At 37.6% G+C, this 15,776-nt stretch overlaps 1 protein-coding gene across 1 annotated transcript; it reads right to left on the bottom strand.

The window, feature by feature from the left end:
* Nucleotides 1-11,536: 11,536 nt before the first annotated feature.
* Nucleotides 11,537-14,126, bottom strand: LOC148742002 (uncharacterized). The gene is made up of 2 exons (XM_088751747.1): nt 13,903-14,126; nt 11,537-13,748 (listed from the first exon to the last, which is right to left on the bottom strand). The coding sequence occupies exons 1-2, from the start codon at nt 14,124-14,126 to the stop codon at nt 12,125-12,127; spliced, it is 1,848 nt and encodes a 615-aa protein (XP_088607873.1). The 3' UTR covers nt 11,537-12,124.
* Between the last annotated feature and the right edge of the window lie 1,650 nt (nt 14,127-15,776).

The raw sequence follows: 15,776 nt of genomic DNA, 5'->3' as shown, positions 1-15,776 counted from the left end.
CTGGCGTTCTTATTAAAAAAGAATTGGATATTTTCGGAATGACTATTAATAGGAAATGGACTCAATTTTGCGGGGTACCACATAACTTGTCCTTAGAAGAAAATTTGTAATCAACTCAACGTGATGTTACGCTTTCGCAACGTTATTTCTAGACATGATTTCTTAAGTTGTACAGGTCTTTAGTCTGCCGCACTTTTAGTATTGCTCTTCTGTATGGCATTTTTTGGGGCTTACCTGACAGTAAAAAGCCGAGAGCACTTAACAAGCGTATACGTAGGTTTATATCAAATGATTACACTTTTGACTACACTGACCCTGCTTAGCAAGGTCGAAATGCCTCCTCTGGACAATGGCTGCACTTAAAAATTTCTACATTAGTCTACAGAAGCTTAATATTCTTCGATATCTTCTGATATGAGAAATGTGTATATACTACTCGCTGTACAAACTATAATTTGCCTGGCAGCCACGTGTCGTCTCTTAGTGAGTCTGAAGGAAACACTCACTAGTTATGGTCTACGTTCCTTCTGATATTTTCCTGCCAATCGAATGCTGAAGGATTATGGACTGGTAATTTTGCTGATTTCAAGAGACATGTACAACGCCGGAATTCATGTAGCTTTGTCTAGGGAAACAAATCGGTCTAATCATAGTTACATTTTTGAAGTTACTTTGTTTTTGTTAACGTTTTTAGTTCTCGAAGATATTAGCTTATTTTATCTAACTAATCCAAACTTCTAAAGGAAATAAAGTTTATATGATTTATGTATGTATATATGATTTCATCGCACGCCACAATGGACGATATCACCCAAATATTGAAGACGCAAAATAGTAGTTTAAGCGACAATGTCTAAACATTTGCATTTCACCGCGCACATCATGTGTCACATTTCATTGAAGTTGGGTTTAATGCGTTTCCTTTAATGAATCCTCACATATTTATTTAGGATTACCTGAAAGATGATTTCTACTAGTCCATCGCTACAATTTACGTCGAACGCTTCTTGAAAGCAATGAGTACCTGTACAGAGAGCCTGTCTGTATAGAGGTATTAGAGGTCATTAGCGAACATGAAGGTTCTTTTCACGGGAAGAACTCATTTGTCCATTCGTCTCATGTCATGATAGAAAACATTATTTCAAACATTGAAACTATTTCTCGGTTCCTTTTGTGTCATAATTAATTTTGGTAAGCTCCTACGTTTCCCTTATTACCTCATTAGCATGTCGGATGCTTTAAGTAAAAGTGTTTTATTGCTGACATATTTAGCTATGGGAACTGTAGGAGCTAAGGCCAACGACATGGACGTACATAATCATGGATGTAGGATACGAGACTCACCGTTTGGCATTGATGCACTGGAGCTTTTTTTCAGCGATTTTGATGGCGAACTGGTTTTCACGAGTTCTAAGCGGGGGGAGAAAAAGAGGAGGATGAACAGTGCATAACGAATCAGGACTAACCAAGGAGTTGTAGAGAAAAAAGAAATCAATGTCTTCAAACTAGAAATAGATAGCATTGAACTCAGGCGCAGATTTCAAAGTCCATGGGAAGCACTACTAAATGATCTATCCCCAAACTGTTCTTGTTTATCACCTTTGAAAATGCTAATAGAATATATAGATATGAAATTACTCAAATACTCGGGCGCCTTGCCATGATATGATATTCTCATCGCTTACATTTCCAAACTATCTACATCTTAGTCTGAAAGGAGTGAATTGGTTAAACAAGATTAAACTTTTTGCATCAAAAAAGCTAGCATCTTGAGTACCAGAACTTGTTTATCACACATAGCAGTCGGAAAAGACAAGATGCAATTTTCATTTATCATAGTTATTTCACTAAATTTGATACGAAATTCGCCATGTGCTGCATGTTTTTTTTTATTTTGATTCCAGTTATGAAAATACTTCCTTCTTGCCTCTGCAGAAAGAATTGTTCCAGTGAGAATTCCTCAGAAGAGTTAAACATTTCTGAGTTACCGAGCGCGCCAGAAAAGACATGTACTTCACAGTTGACGGAGCCTAAAACCATGAAAAGTGTTTTAATTACTAATGTTAACATCCTGGCGGACGGGGCTAAATGACTAACTCTTAAATGCTTCTCACGATACATTAATCAGAAGATCTGTTGTTCAACAGAAACCAGTTTTTGGTTTTAAGAATTCTTATTTTCTACCTCTCCATCTACAGGTCAGTATTTGATAGTAAACCACACAATCACTAATTTCTTGAATAGTCTGTCTTTTACTCGACCGTAGATTGTGTGCTGCATTTCATTGAATAATAATAATAATAATAATAATAATAATAATTCAGCATTTATATAGCGCAAACTACTATATAGATAATCAGTCGCGCTTTACAATGAGTTAAGGTGAGATCGGACGTCAGAATTCATCAGGCGCAATATGCAGCCACTTCAGTCCATGTATTGATCTCACCTTCCCTCCCCAATTCACCCTAGATTAGACACTACACAAAGATAAACCACAACGCCGGGCACTACGTGCCCTACTCTTTTCGAAAAGTGTGTGGGTTCTTTAACGTCCCACAATTTTTATTACATATAAGGGCTTGTGAGACGGGACCTTCATTTATCGTCCCTATCCGAGAAGACTAGAAAGTCTAACCATTTGCAGATATTACTACAAAGGCAGCACTTTCTTCTCAGTTATCTAAAGACCCTGAGTGTTGGTCCGGCTGGAGTCGAACTCTCGACCTCCCGCACAACAGTCCAGCGCTATACCAATTTAACTAACCGGGAGGCGGTATATAGATCTCTTATTTTTTTTCTCAGTTTGTGAGCGAGCAATATTCTTCCAATCCTGCTATGTGATTGGTTCTGAGAGCAGGCAATGTTCTCCCTTCTGGCCCGCTCTCAGCGGACGGTACCGTTTTGTGTTAAGTCGCTTTGCAAAAAATTTCTAGCTTTGTTGCAGTTTTTCATAATTGTTTCGTGTTTTATCGGCCGAGCGGCAATTTTTTGAGCAAAGAGTCCAGTAACGACCTCATGCCGGTAGATAGTATTAATTCTATCTTCTCTGTTTCCCTCTCAAATCACTATGGTCTAATTAATTTCTGCAAAAACTTTCGAAATAAATTTGTTGTACTGAATTTGTTTTTAACAAGATTGAAAGGCGGCCTTATAACCATTTTTAATTTAATAATCCTACACAAAAAGTAACTCAGAAAGTTAAAACGAGTCTTGATCAATGTGACTCTTATTCGTTTAATATTTAAATTCTCCCAAACAATTCGTTCGTTTGTGAAACGTTGAGCGAAGTTTTGAGATCTTCTGCAAATACATTTTTATTAATAAATTATTTGCAAGTCTCTTGAATTTGGACATTTCTACCGTAAATTTCACAACAGAAAACGATAACTGAAAGTCGCATTCAATCCCCTTGTGTCTAGCTAGAAAAAGCACCTCATTTGACTTCAACTTTCGTTGTAACAAAGACAAGACGTACACACGCCACTGCAGAAAACAAAGAAGCAGACTCTCCAAAACTCCAAAACACATATATTTTGTCCATTTATTGACTGTTTACATTTTAAAGAGAAACAAATATCTGAAAAGTGGCTCTTGCCGCTCTCTCGCTTCAATTTAGATAGAACTCCTTTTTACAGGGATGAATTTGTAAACAGGAAGCCATCCTGTATGCAGCTGTGTCAGGAAACTAGCCCAAACATGAGTCTTCTTATTGTGTAGAAGCTTTCTACTCATATCACGCCAAAATAGACAGTCAAATTTAAGTATAGAGGATGCAAACCAGTAGTTTAGGTGATAATGTAAATAACTGCTTTTTACTCGGCACACTGTATGCCACATTTCACTGAAGATCGATATAGTTTGACTGAAATAACCGTCTTTTTAAATACCAAGAAGAAATGAACACCACGGAAATGGCTTTCTCCTCTCCCTCTCTTCAATTCTTGGCGAACACCTTTTTTTAAAGCAGTGAATTCGTAAACAGAAAGCCAATCTTTATATAGGTGTTCCAGATCATTGACTCAGACACGAACGTTTTATTGAGGAGGCGATGTCTATTCATCTCACGTCATGTAGGACGATGTTACTCAAATATCGACGACTTATTATGGTAGTTTATGCGACAGTGTTAACAAATTTCTCTTTCACTACGCACATTTTGTTTCCGTGACATTTCACTGAAATTAGATCTAATAGTTTTCTTTTATTGCATTTCTTACATGTTGATAAAAAGGACACTCGAGAAACGGTATTTACCGATCCTTCACTTCAACGCAGATCGAACACCTTTTTTAATTCGTATACAGGAAGGTAGTCTTTGTATTATCATGAAGGAAGTGCTGTTCATTCTTTTCATATCATGTTGGACGATATCATTCAAATATTGGCGACACAATAATTGTCGTTGGTACTTCAGTGTTAACATGTGTCTTTGACTACTCCCACTATGTGTCACATTTTTCTAAAATTAGATATGATCTTTTTCCTTTAATTACAAATTGATAAAAGCAATACCTGAAAATGATTTGTGCCGGTCCTTTACATGGAATGTCTTTTTTAGACATGAAATTCGTGTTCAGCTGTACGCATGATCATTAGTTTAAACATAAAAGTGCTTATTAAGGGGGCGATGTCAATTCTTTTCACATGAAGAAAGTCGTTTATTTTTTCCAAATGGGCACGTAAGGAATCTTGAAGTCTCATTGGTCCTTAGTGCGTTACTATGCTCACGAGTATAGTAACGCCTCCGTGGGTCCCTATTTGTTTTACCTGAAGCCCATTACCCGGAGCTTCCATCTCAGTTGTACCCTTGAGTCAACCCTGTCCCGTATTTTTTATTTTTAGAACTGAGGTATTTGCGGGGGTTCTTTAATCTTTCCGCGCTTTCCGCTATTATTAAAATAATTTCGTGAGGCCTGCAAGTGACGCAATAGAGACGTAACACAATAGAGACGACAGCTCTCTTACGATTGGCTATTATAAAAACACCCGCGAAAACCGCCGTGGGAGGTGCTTCTAAAAATAGAAAGATATGGGACAGGGTTGGCTCAGAGGGTCAGTATGGAAGATGGAAGCTCCGGGTAATGGGCTCCTGGTTTTACCGACCTGTAGCATTTTTATACAAAGCCTTTGGTCACAATCTCAAGCCGATAAATAACTCTATAAATCCATTCGGTCTCATTCTCTTAAATCACTTTGGTTGTTTGCAAAAAACTAGTTTTGAGATTAATTTTTTAACAGTGAGTATGTCATTGGAAGGGTTAAAGGCCGTCTAAAAACCGTTCATGATTTAAATCTCTCATAAAAGTAACTCCTTATCAGAAAGTTAGAAAAGGTCAGGCTATTTATTTACAATTGAATTTCATACAATTAATATCTGAATTCTCCAGAAAACAATTTGTTAGTTGTGAATCACCAAATATTATTATGCAAATGAAAATGTTTCGATGAAACTTAATGTGAACTACCTCTGTTTTCTGTATTATCTACTCACTTAGAGAAATGTTCATTCACTCATGGAGGATCTTGCCGGGATTAAAACCCTAAATCATTCCGGTTCTTTCGGAAAGCAATTCGTTGAGTTTAACAGAAATACAAGTGTTCTACTCGATAAATTGTGTGCCATATTTCGCTGAAGTTAACAAATCCTATCTTTTCCATTATGGACTTTTTACTAAACGAAAAGAAATGAATACCGGAAATATAAGTTTCACTACTTTCCCACTTCTGAATCAGTTTTGGATGAAATGTCTTTTTTCATGACCACAGCGATAAATTCGTTTACAGGAAGCCAGTCCGTTCAGATCAGAAACAGATTATTAGCTCAAACATAAATTGTTTAATTAATAAAGAGCTGTCCATTCCTCCCACGTCATAATGGACAAGTTGAGGATGCAATGACGGTAGTTTGCATTGCATTGTACGATAGTTTTAATAAATGTGTCCTTAAATACGCACATTATGCGTCACATTTTATGTAAGTTAACTCTAGCATTTCTCCTTCATTGACTTCTTACATGTCAAGAAATGAATACCTGAAAAATTTTGATTATGTTTGCTCGTCTATCACTTCAATTCGAATCTGGCTCTTCTTTATAGCAATGAATTCGTTTATAGAAGGCCAGTCAACAAATCATTAGTTTAAACACGAATGTTATATTCATACAAAGCTACGGACATAGGTTCAGTATTGAAAACTAAAATTCAAATTCACAAAAATGTAATAGTAAATGAAAAACCTTTACGTGATGGAACTGAAAAGTTATTACACTTTTCCTAAGACAACGCTAGTTTAGAAGTATTCATAAAAGTTTATTTTCAAAAATACTTGTTGAATTCACTCATCATAATATTATAATTCTACCGGAAGATAATTTAAAAGTTTTGCTCCTAGGTCTAGGAAGGCGTGCAAATGACCTTTGGGCAGCACAAAGACGACAGTGTAGTAGATCTTGGTCATTTTTGGTAACATATCTGAGTTTCCTATTGTCAATAAAACTGCGTCCTATAAGTTAGTTTATAATTCAAATAATGGGGCAGCCGATTATGAAGGTGTTTATAAACACTGGCGGCGATGTTCAAAAGTAGCTTGTGCTTAATACAAAGCCACGAAAGGGATATATGACCATGAGAGCTGTGATTGGATCTTTTCAGACCGACAACGATTTTTCCCGTGAGGTTAAACATTTTTTGCATCAGTTTGATGAAATTTAAGATACAGGTATTGGATACATGCTTTTGGAGACAGAAAGGCAGCGTGACTCAGTTTAGAACGTCAAAGAGAATTCGGTCGAATTTGAACACCACCCAGCCTAATAGAGTGGTTTTAATTTCTTACAGCAATCGTTTTCCAGAATATCTAACCACAAGATCTGGAACCGGCTTTTTTGGCTGGGTAACCAAACAGAACATCTGGTGGGTCGAGTTTTGAATCTCCAAACAAGCACTTGTCCCTTTTCAAACTTGATGAATAAACCAACTCGATTTTACTTTTCTTTACCCTAGAAAGAAGTCACGAAAGATTTTCATATATTTCAAAAAAAATTGAATATTACACTAACTTTTTAAAAAAATCGCGTCAAGAATTTTGAGTGGGCGGCCTCTCATGGCTTTGGAAACGGAGTGAGTTACAAAGCTGTCTCAACAAAATCAAGAAGCGACCTCCTTCACTGGATCTTCCATGAAATGTAGACGGACTGATTCCACGTGATGTTATACAGATTATAATTGCATCCCTGCAAGCCATTTATACACACCGCTGATGAATTTTCAATAGCAAAAACTGAAGTCCATGACTTATTTATAGATCTCGTTGGGGATGAATGATACTATCACCGGTATGAAATGAATTTAAAAGGGTGTGACAAGATTTGTCCTTGCTGCACCTCTTAATTGAAAGCTATTTTTAAATTGGTGATCTCTAATCTATTTAGGACACCACCCTAGGCTAAAGTCAACGTGAAAAATGTCAGAACTGAAATCCGTGAATTTTTGTAGATGTAAGTTTTGATCATAATTCAAGCTGGTGTTTAAAACCAGATAAAGGCACCCACATAATTGTTACCAGCGATCATCAACTTGTATTTGTAGCCGTAGTCTAGGGAGCAATCTTCTCTTCGAAGATTTACAGGAAGAGATAAAGTAGCTAAGTGAATATATAATGTCAGGTGACCTGGGTTAAGTTTGAACGCAGTAAGGATCTATTCAGTGCATTATTCGATCAAAAAATCAAAGCAAAAATGATCCATGGTTAATCATGATAAAGTTTAACATCATCAGCATGAGCCAATACGAGCTCGAAGTAAAAACAGGAAAACTGCTCAAAGCGCTGGAAAACATAACAAACTAGATCGCGATTGGTTTTAGTTTTGCTTCCGATTTGACGAGAGGGTGACGCGATTTTCTTGACCAATTAACGATCAAAGTAAAGCAAATCCAAAACAGTCTCCAATTATTTTCTTGATTAAAGACTGCTTTAAGGATGGCCTGTCTTGTGAAATCTTCAAATCGGAATATTAATCTTGAAAACTGCCACTTGAACTTTATCTGAAGGGGTTTTTATTTTAATCAATTTTATGTTTTGTTACGATTTGGAGCTAATACTCGTCAAAGTTTATCCCAGAAATAGTCTAGGGATGAACCCAGCCAAACATTAACTCACTCAAAAACAATCTTGGTACCTCCTTTTTCCCGCTTCCGTGGGGAATATGTGTAACCTGTAGAGCAGTACTGGGTGAGAAACGGACGTGAGAACAATATACTAGTACAAGAAAAGAAAGAGAGTTGGGCAAGGAAAAAACGGCGAATTTTATTTCTTTTACCCTTTTCCCGGACTGATTTGTTCACTACCATCCTTTCTGCGATCTCGTAATCTCTAATGAACCCTTGCTTGCCGAGAAAAAATTAAAAGTCATAATGTGTAGCCGTCACAATACCGAACTAGGTCGTCCTCCACATGGTATCGCCAGCCAAAAAATGTTTTTCCTCAGGTTATTTCTTGCTAAACTGACAGAAAAAAGTAAGAGCCTGGTTTGTTAACGAGGACAACAAGTCGTTGTGATAAGAAGTTCTTGCGAAACTTGCCGTTCAGCAAAATATAAAGACATGGATTTATTGCGCTGTTTGCTTGTGTTAGCCATAAGAACCATAGCTTTACTTCACTCGGTATCGAATTGACAAGGTCAGGTCGCACATACCAAACGTAACTATCAACGTAATTTGGGAATTAGCAGATTGCAAATAGCAAGAGGATTCGTATGATGCACGATCCTCGCAGTAGATAGCGCTATTAAAGCAATAGCTAAAATCAGACCTGAAAAAAATCAGGCCTGTAAGGGATTCGAACCACTGACCTCTGCGATACTAGTGCAGCGCTCTACTAATTGAGCTAACAAGCCAACTGGAAGCAGGCTCTCCCTCTCTATTTAATTCTTGGCGAACGCCCCTCTTTAAAGCAGTGAATTCGTATACAGAAAGCCAATCTTTATGTAAGTGTTCCAGATCATTGACTCAGACACGAACGTTTTATTGAGGAGGCGAAATCTATTCATCTTACGTCATGTGGGACGATGTTACTCAAATATCGACGACTTAATATGGTAGTTTATGCGACAGTGTTAACAAATTTCTCTTTCACAACGCACATTATGTGTCACATCTCACTTAAATTAACAATAGTAATAACTTTTATTTATATAGCGCTCATATCTTGAGCTCATGGCGTTTTATAACGCTGTGCGGGGGACTTTACGAGACTGCTAAGCATTTTACAATCAATTAAAAGCGAATCTAACAGATGCCCCCTTCCCCCAATTCCCAGTAAACAGGCCAGACCACATCACAGTAATCTCGTGAGTGGGTTCTTTAACGTCCCCTGCCTGACCAAATTAACTAATTAATAGATGCAAGAGATCTCATAATTTTCCATTCTACCTTTATTAAAAAAAGCACCTGAAAAATGGTATTTACCTGTCCTTCACTTCAATGCAAATAGAACACCTTTTTTGATTCGTATACATGCAGGAAGCTAGTCTTTATTGAGGTGTTCGAGATCATTGACTCAGACAGGAACGTTTCATTAAGGAAGTACTGTTCATTCTTTTCACATCATATTAGACCACAGGCGGCCCAAGCGTAATGTGCGTGATTTTGCGGTCTAAAGTTCATTATTAAAAACTGGATCATTGGATAATGCAACTCAAGACTTTTCATTGGCCATTATGGTATATGAGCCATTAGAACATAACTAGCTGAGTCGCGCAATCAAATTCATTATACGTAAGCGTGCTCAAAATCCCGATAGTGCACGCTGATAGCGTCAGCAAATCCGACTTCGCCAGAAATTTTTTTTTCGCGCGAGCGGCCATTGCTAGTGCGGGGAAAAATAATACATTTCGCGACAATAATGGATACAAACAGAAACTCGGCCTGCTAGTCCGAAAACGAAGACAATGTTTCGACCTTTTCCCATGGGCTAGAGTTCTTAAATGAGGCAGAAAAAAGAGAAAAACAAAGGAAAAGGAGACTCGGCATCAGCGCCGTCACGATTCGCTTCAACGGATATTGTTGTCCGTTTTTCGCGTCGTATTTGAGGCACAATTCCACCGGCTATGTTCTAAAACAATTGGTTCATGCTTTCAGCTGTGCACTATCGAGTTATGGAGCACGTGGGAAGTTTGGAGAGCACTCAAGAAGCTAGAGTTGCCCGAGGCGATAGCCGAGGGCAACTCTTACGCTTCTTTCGTGCTCTCCAAACTTCCCGCTTGCTCCATAACTCGAAAGTGCACGCTAAAGCATGAACCAATTGTTAAATATACCATAAACTACGATATGGTAAGCGTATGCCTAAGCTTAAATTTGAAAGGGAGCTAAAAATTTATTAAAATTTAATAATTTAATGTAGCGTTTTTAATAAAACAATTATTCCACTCGCGTTTGTTGGATATGAGATGATTATAGCCAACTCGGCGCTACGCGCCTCGTAGGCTATCTATCATCTCATATCCAACGCGCGCTCGTGGAATAATTGTTAATTATTCGAAAATCAAAGCGCGTCTGACCGAATCAAAGACTCTCCTTGGGACCGTTAGGAAGGTTGTCACGTTTGTCAAATAACACCGTCTGGGGAGTCGTGCGTGTAATTCGACCCGCTGCGCTTTGATATTTGAATCCCGTAGTAAGGGCAAAAGGATTACGCGTACCTACTAAGCGATTTAGCCAGATTAGGTGGTAAATCGGAGCGGCTCTCGGATCGATCTAGCGGAATTTGGAAACTTTTGCCGCTGGAACGGGTAGGCAATTCGCCGGTAACAAAACGAAAAAGGGCCTGGGATCGAATGTCGATCGCAAAGCATGCATGGATTGATTGGCTGGACAGGAAGACATGTTGACATACATGTGTTGTAATTTATCCTGTTCAAAAGAGACTAATTCAAAGCTGTTTTGAAGGAAAATGCCACATCATTTTAACTGTTGTGTGCCCCAGTGTACCAACAACTTTAGAAACAAACCAAATCTGGAATATTACAGGATTCCCAAGTGCGAAAAGGCTCGGAAATACTACAAAGTATCGCTTAGAAACGAATCGCTAAAGCTGGATTCTTCCCAAACGAGAATCTGTTCTGAACACTTCGAAGGTGGCCAAAAACTCAGCAGAAATCATCTGCCAACAATATTTCCATGGACAAAAGAGAGAAAATCAAGGAGAGAAATCTTTAAGCATGACTTTGTGCCAAAGAAAAGGAAAGTCTCATCAGTTGTTGTATCTACTACTGATACTGACAGCAGTTACTCTGACAACAATGCCAACATTGTAACCCAAACAACACCGACCTCGACTGAATCACTGCACGAGGATCCATACTATACGAGAGAAGTTCAACCTGAGGAAATACTGAATAATTTTCGAGAAGAACAACATCAATATCTTTCTAAACACACTCAAACTGACATAGATTTGGCATCATTGGAAGAGGTATTGAATGAGGTATCTAAACTCAAAGAGGAAAACAAAAAATTGAGAGATAAATGTGACCAGTTAACAAAAGAAAACAAACATTTGAACTTTATTTCAAGTAATAGTGAAGTTTTTAATATTGAGAAGTACAAAGATAATCCTGATGACATTGCATTCTACACTGGACTCTCTGATTATGAAATGTTAATGATGTGTTACAACCTAGTGAAAGACTCAGCTAAGAATATAAGCTACAATTATGAAAGAATATACTGTGACTTAGAAAGTACAAAACAACCTGGCAGACCTAGAGCACTATCAGCATTCCAGGAATTCATAATGACTTTGGTGCGAATACGACTGGGATTGTTAACTTTAACTATAACTAAATATATTATACTTTGCCTCTTTTGTATTCTTTTGTCCAGTGACAACTATTGTGGTTTATTAAACTTTGAAATTACAATAACTGCACAGGTATTTAAAAGCCACTTATTTCAATAAATAGTGCCTGTTATTTTTGTTAGTATTTTAACCTTTTTAAAGGTTACACTACATGTAGACCCATTATGTCCAAGATAATTAAAATTGTGCAACTTATATTCAAGACTGCAAGGTTTTCTTTTACACTGTTCTAAATGAATTCATTTAAATCAATTTAGGCACAGTCTATTCAAATCTCAACTGACATCTTGCTAACCCATATTTGACTCGAGGATATGACATCTCTGGTAAAACTTGTAGTTGAAAGAAATTGCAAAGTTTAGGAAGAACACTTTCCCAAAACTCAGAGTTGAAGTTGACTCGCTCAATGTATAGCTCATTTCCTGTTGATCCCTTGACTACAAAATCTGTCCATTTACGCTGGGTTACAAACATCTGTTGTTGTATTTGATAGAAATACTTATGTCCAGTGTTCATCTTTAGATGGTTGTCACCACAGTCCTTACATATTCTTCTTTGAAGCAGACCTTGTCTAAGACTCTCACTGTCATTTAACTGTATCAATTTCATTTCAAGAAGTCCAAGTGGTTGGGAAACATGAGGATCTGACACTAGACCATCAGGGGTGGCTGCTAAGAAACCATGGCTTTGGCTAATAAAAAGCCCACATGGCTCAACTGAAAGATTCCTGTAGCCTGAGTTATGCTTAGATGTAACATATAATCTTTCAATTTCTTCTTCTTTCTCTAAACCCTGATTCATTGCAAAACTCTGATACTGTTTATTATACTGTAAGACATCTGCAAGTGCCTTTGTTGGTGATGTAGTGGGCTTCAAAGAGGCAACCCGGTAACATTTCGAAGCTGTTATTCTACACTTTCTGTGATAATTCCAAAGCTTGTCCTCTGATTGTCCTCTAGTCTTTTGCTCAACTTTGGTAATTTCCTTTTCCTCTAGATTCAACTTTTTCTCAATTTCTTTGCATTTTTCACTTATTTCCCTTAGGGATGGTGGAAGGACTTTGAGCGGCGAAACAATGGTGTCTTCTTCTTTAACCTCTTGTGGCAGTATGTGACTCCAGCCAACAATGTTACCACTTTTGGTTTGATAGTCTTTGATAGTTTGTAACATATTGTTCACTTTGGCATCTGACCACTCTCTCTGATGTATAGCTCGAACATCTTTCCCTTTCTTGATATTTGGTGTTCTGTCAGTCTTAACTTGTTTGCTGTAGTCATGTTTATGAAATGACATGGCTGAGATTGGTGATAGAGGACCTTTTCGTTTCCTTGGGATATTCCATTTACATGGTTTAGAAGTACATGATTCTATGGAGATCTTTTCTCTTTCTTTGCAATATTCAGCCAAGGCAAAGAGAGTTGCAGACACATGATTACATCTTCCGTCTATTCCTGCTGGGCAACCACAATATGCTTTGAGTACTCCTCCAATACTTGACATTACTATTTGACATTGGTATATTAAGTTCTTTTTCATTGATGGGAGAACTTGGCTCTTTATAAAGTGCTTCCCACTTTCCTTTAAATGGTGAATAGAATGTACGTTCCCAGACTTATAAAAATTGAACCCCTTTACAAGAGGTTTAGCAGTTGAGAGTTGTTTTTTTGAGTCAACTGAGTCGATCATGTAACGCCAGATGGTTCCAAATGACACTTTAGGGAGAGCATTGAGATCAGAGTTGAAACCTTCTTTTGGAAATTTTCCATTTGTTTGAGGCTCTCTCTTATCAAGCAAACCAAGATCTGCTTTTTTCTTCATAATATTAGCGCCGTTGTCGGGGTCTCTAAGATATTTCTTGTCAAGGCCATTTTCTACATAGTGTTTTAGCCTATGCAAAACGATTTTAAATAATGTTAATGGAGTTCTAAGCAGACGATTTAATGTATAAAATCTTTAAGTGAATATGTTTTCCATCAGAAATATTAATGGTTTTTATGTAAGCAAAAGAAAGAGCTACGAAAAAGCTGAATTTGACCCTTTACCTGCTGACTAAAGCTGACTTTTTACCACTTGTTTTCGCTCCCCTACAAATCAGCCAGCGCTTTAGCTGTACCACACTGCATGCCTCTACATTTCTGTTTTGCAAAACAGCCCCAGGTATATCGTCTTCAGTTAAAATAAAGCCTTCTTCTTTAGTTTCTGAGAGCTTACTATCATTCGCAATGGACGCCATTTTGATTTCTGTCCAGCCAAACAATCCATGCATGCTTTGCGATCGCAGTTTCAGTCCCAGGCCCTTTTTCGTTTTGTTACCGGCGAATGGCTAAGCGCTCTCGCGAGTGGAAATTTGAGGGAGATCGGTCGACTTTTGTGGAATTTATCGGCCTTCGGGTGGCGACTGTTGGTGTTCGGGACCAGTTTTTGAAGTTTCCAACCATGAGTTTTTTTATACACAGTTAGCTGGTAGCAACACACGCGTTACAAAGAAAGTCGCCAAAACTGCGTTAGAAAGACCGTAAATTACAAAGCAGCTACGGTAAAAGGTAAGGAGACTTCATACGATATATTCCTCGCTTTCATTATCCTATTTTTCCTATAATTATACAGTTGACTGGTGATACCGCACGCGTTACAAAGAAAGTCACCAAAACAGCGTTAAAACGACCGTTGGCAACAACGCGGCTACGGAAAATGTTTTATTCCTCGCTTTTATTATCCTTTTAAATTTTTTCTTAATTTTTTTTTAATTTTTCCTTTTTTTAACGGCCCACACTTACCCTTAAAATTCGATCTTAATATGTAAGTTACTGCTGTTAATGAACTTTAGACCCCCAAATCACACAGTCCGCTTGGGCCGCCTGTGATTAGACGATATCATTCAAATATTGACGACACAATAATTGTCGTTGGTAATTCAGTGTTCACACGTGTCTTTCATTATGCCCACTATGTGCCACATTTTGCTAAAATTACATCTTTTCTTTTTCTTTTTTGCATATTGACAAAAGCAAAACCTGAAAATGATTTGTGCCGTCCTTTCCAAGGATTGTCATTTTTTAGAAAATAAATTCGTATTCAGCTGTAGCCGTGATCATTAGTTTAAGCATAAAAGTGCTTATTAAGGGGGCGCTGTCAATTCCTTTCACGTCCCGATCAAAATATGATGAAATATAGAGGGTGAAGAAAAGTCGTTTGTGGGACACTAGTAATAGATATATATGATATTTAGTTTTTTTTTTCCAATTGACAAAGGGGCACTTAAGGAATCTTGAAGTCTCATTGGATTAACTTTGCTTGCGACTTAAAACTGAACAGAGGTAAATCTTCGTAGATTAATCATCGATGGAACTGAGTAATACTTTTTGTAAGACCACTGCTCTTCTACAAGGAAAGATCGTCGTAACCTTAAAATATTTCAGAGTTAGTTTGCTCAGGCGCCTCTTAAATTACCAAATATCGTTACGCAAATAAAAATGTTTCGGGGAAACTTCCTTCTTTAATTTGAACTACCTCCGTTTTCTGTATTATCTACTCATTTAGAAAAAAATGCTCATCCGCTCATGTAGGATCTTGCAACCCTAAATCATTCGGATTCTTTCGGAAAGCATTTCGTTGAGTTTAACAAAAATACAAAAGTGTTTTACTCGATAAATTGTGTGACATATTTCGCTGAAGTTAAAAAATCCTATCTTTTCCACTATCGACTTTTGACTTAACAAAAAGAAATGAATGCCGGAAATATATTAAGTTTTACTGCTTCCCCAAATCAGTTCGGATGAAATGTCCTTTTTTTGCAGCGATAAATTCGTTTACAGGAAGCCAGTCCGTTCCTAAACAGATTATTAGCTAAAACATGAACTGTTTAATTAAGGAAGAGCTGTCCATTCCTCCCACATCATAATGGACGAGTTGAGGA

Source organism: Stylophora pistillata, chromosome 1 (genome assembly GCF_964205215.1).
Source record: "Stylophora pistillata chromosome 1, jaStyPist1.2, whole genome shotgun sequence".
Lineage (NCBI taxonomy): Eukaryota > Metazoa > Cnidaria > Anthozoa > Scleractinia > Pocilloporidae > Stylophora > Stylophora pistillata.
The sequence above is the reverse complement of the archived record's forward strand: the minus strand, read 5'-3'. Positions and strand labels throughout refer to the sequence as shown.

Excerpts from the sequence above, each read along its gene's own strand:
- LOC148742002 (XM_088751747.1), bottom strand. The coding sequence starts at position 14,126 with ATGCATGGATTGTTTGGCTGGACAGAAATCAAAATGGCGTCCATTGCG. Across the intron at positions 13,749-13,902 it reads AAGTCAGCTTTAGTCAGCAG|GCTAAAACACTATGTAGAAA; the intron begins GTAAAGGGTCAA and ends CGTTTTGCATAG.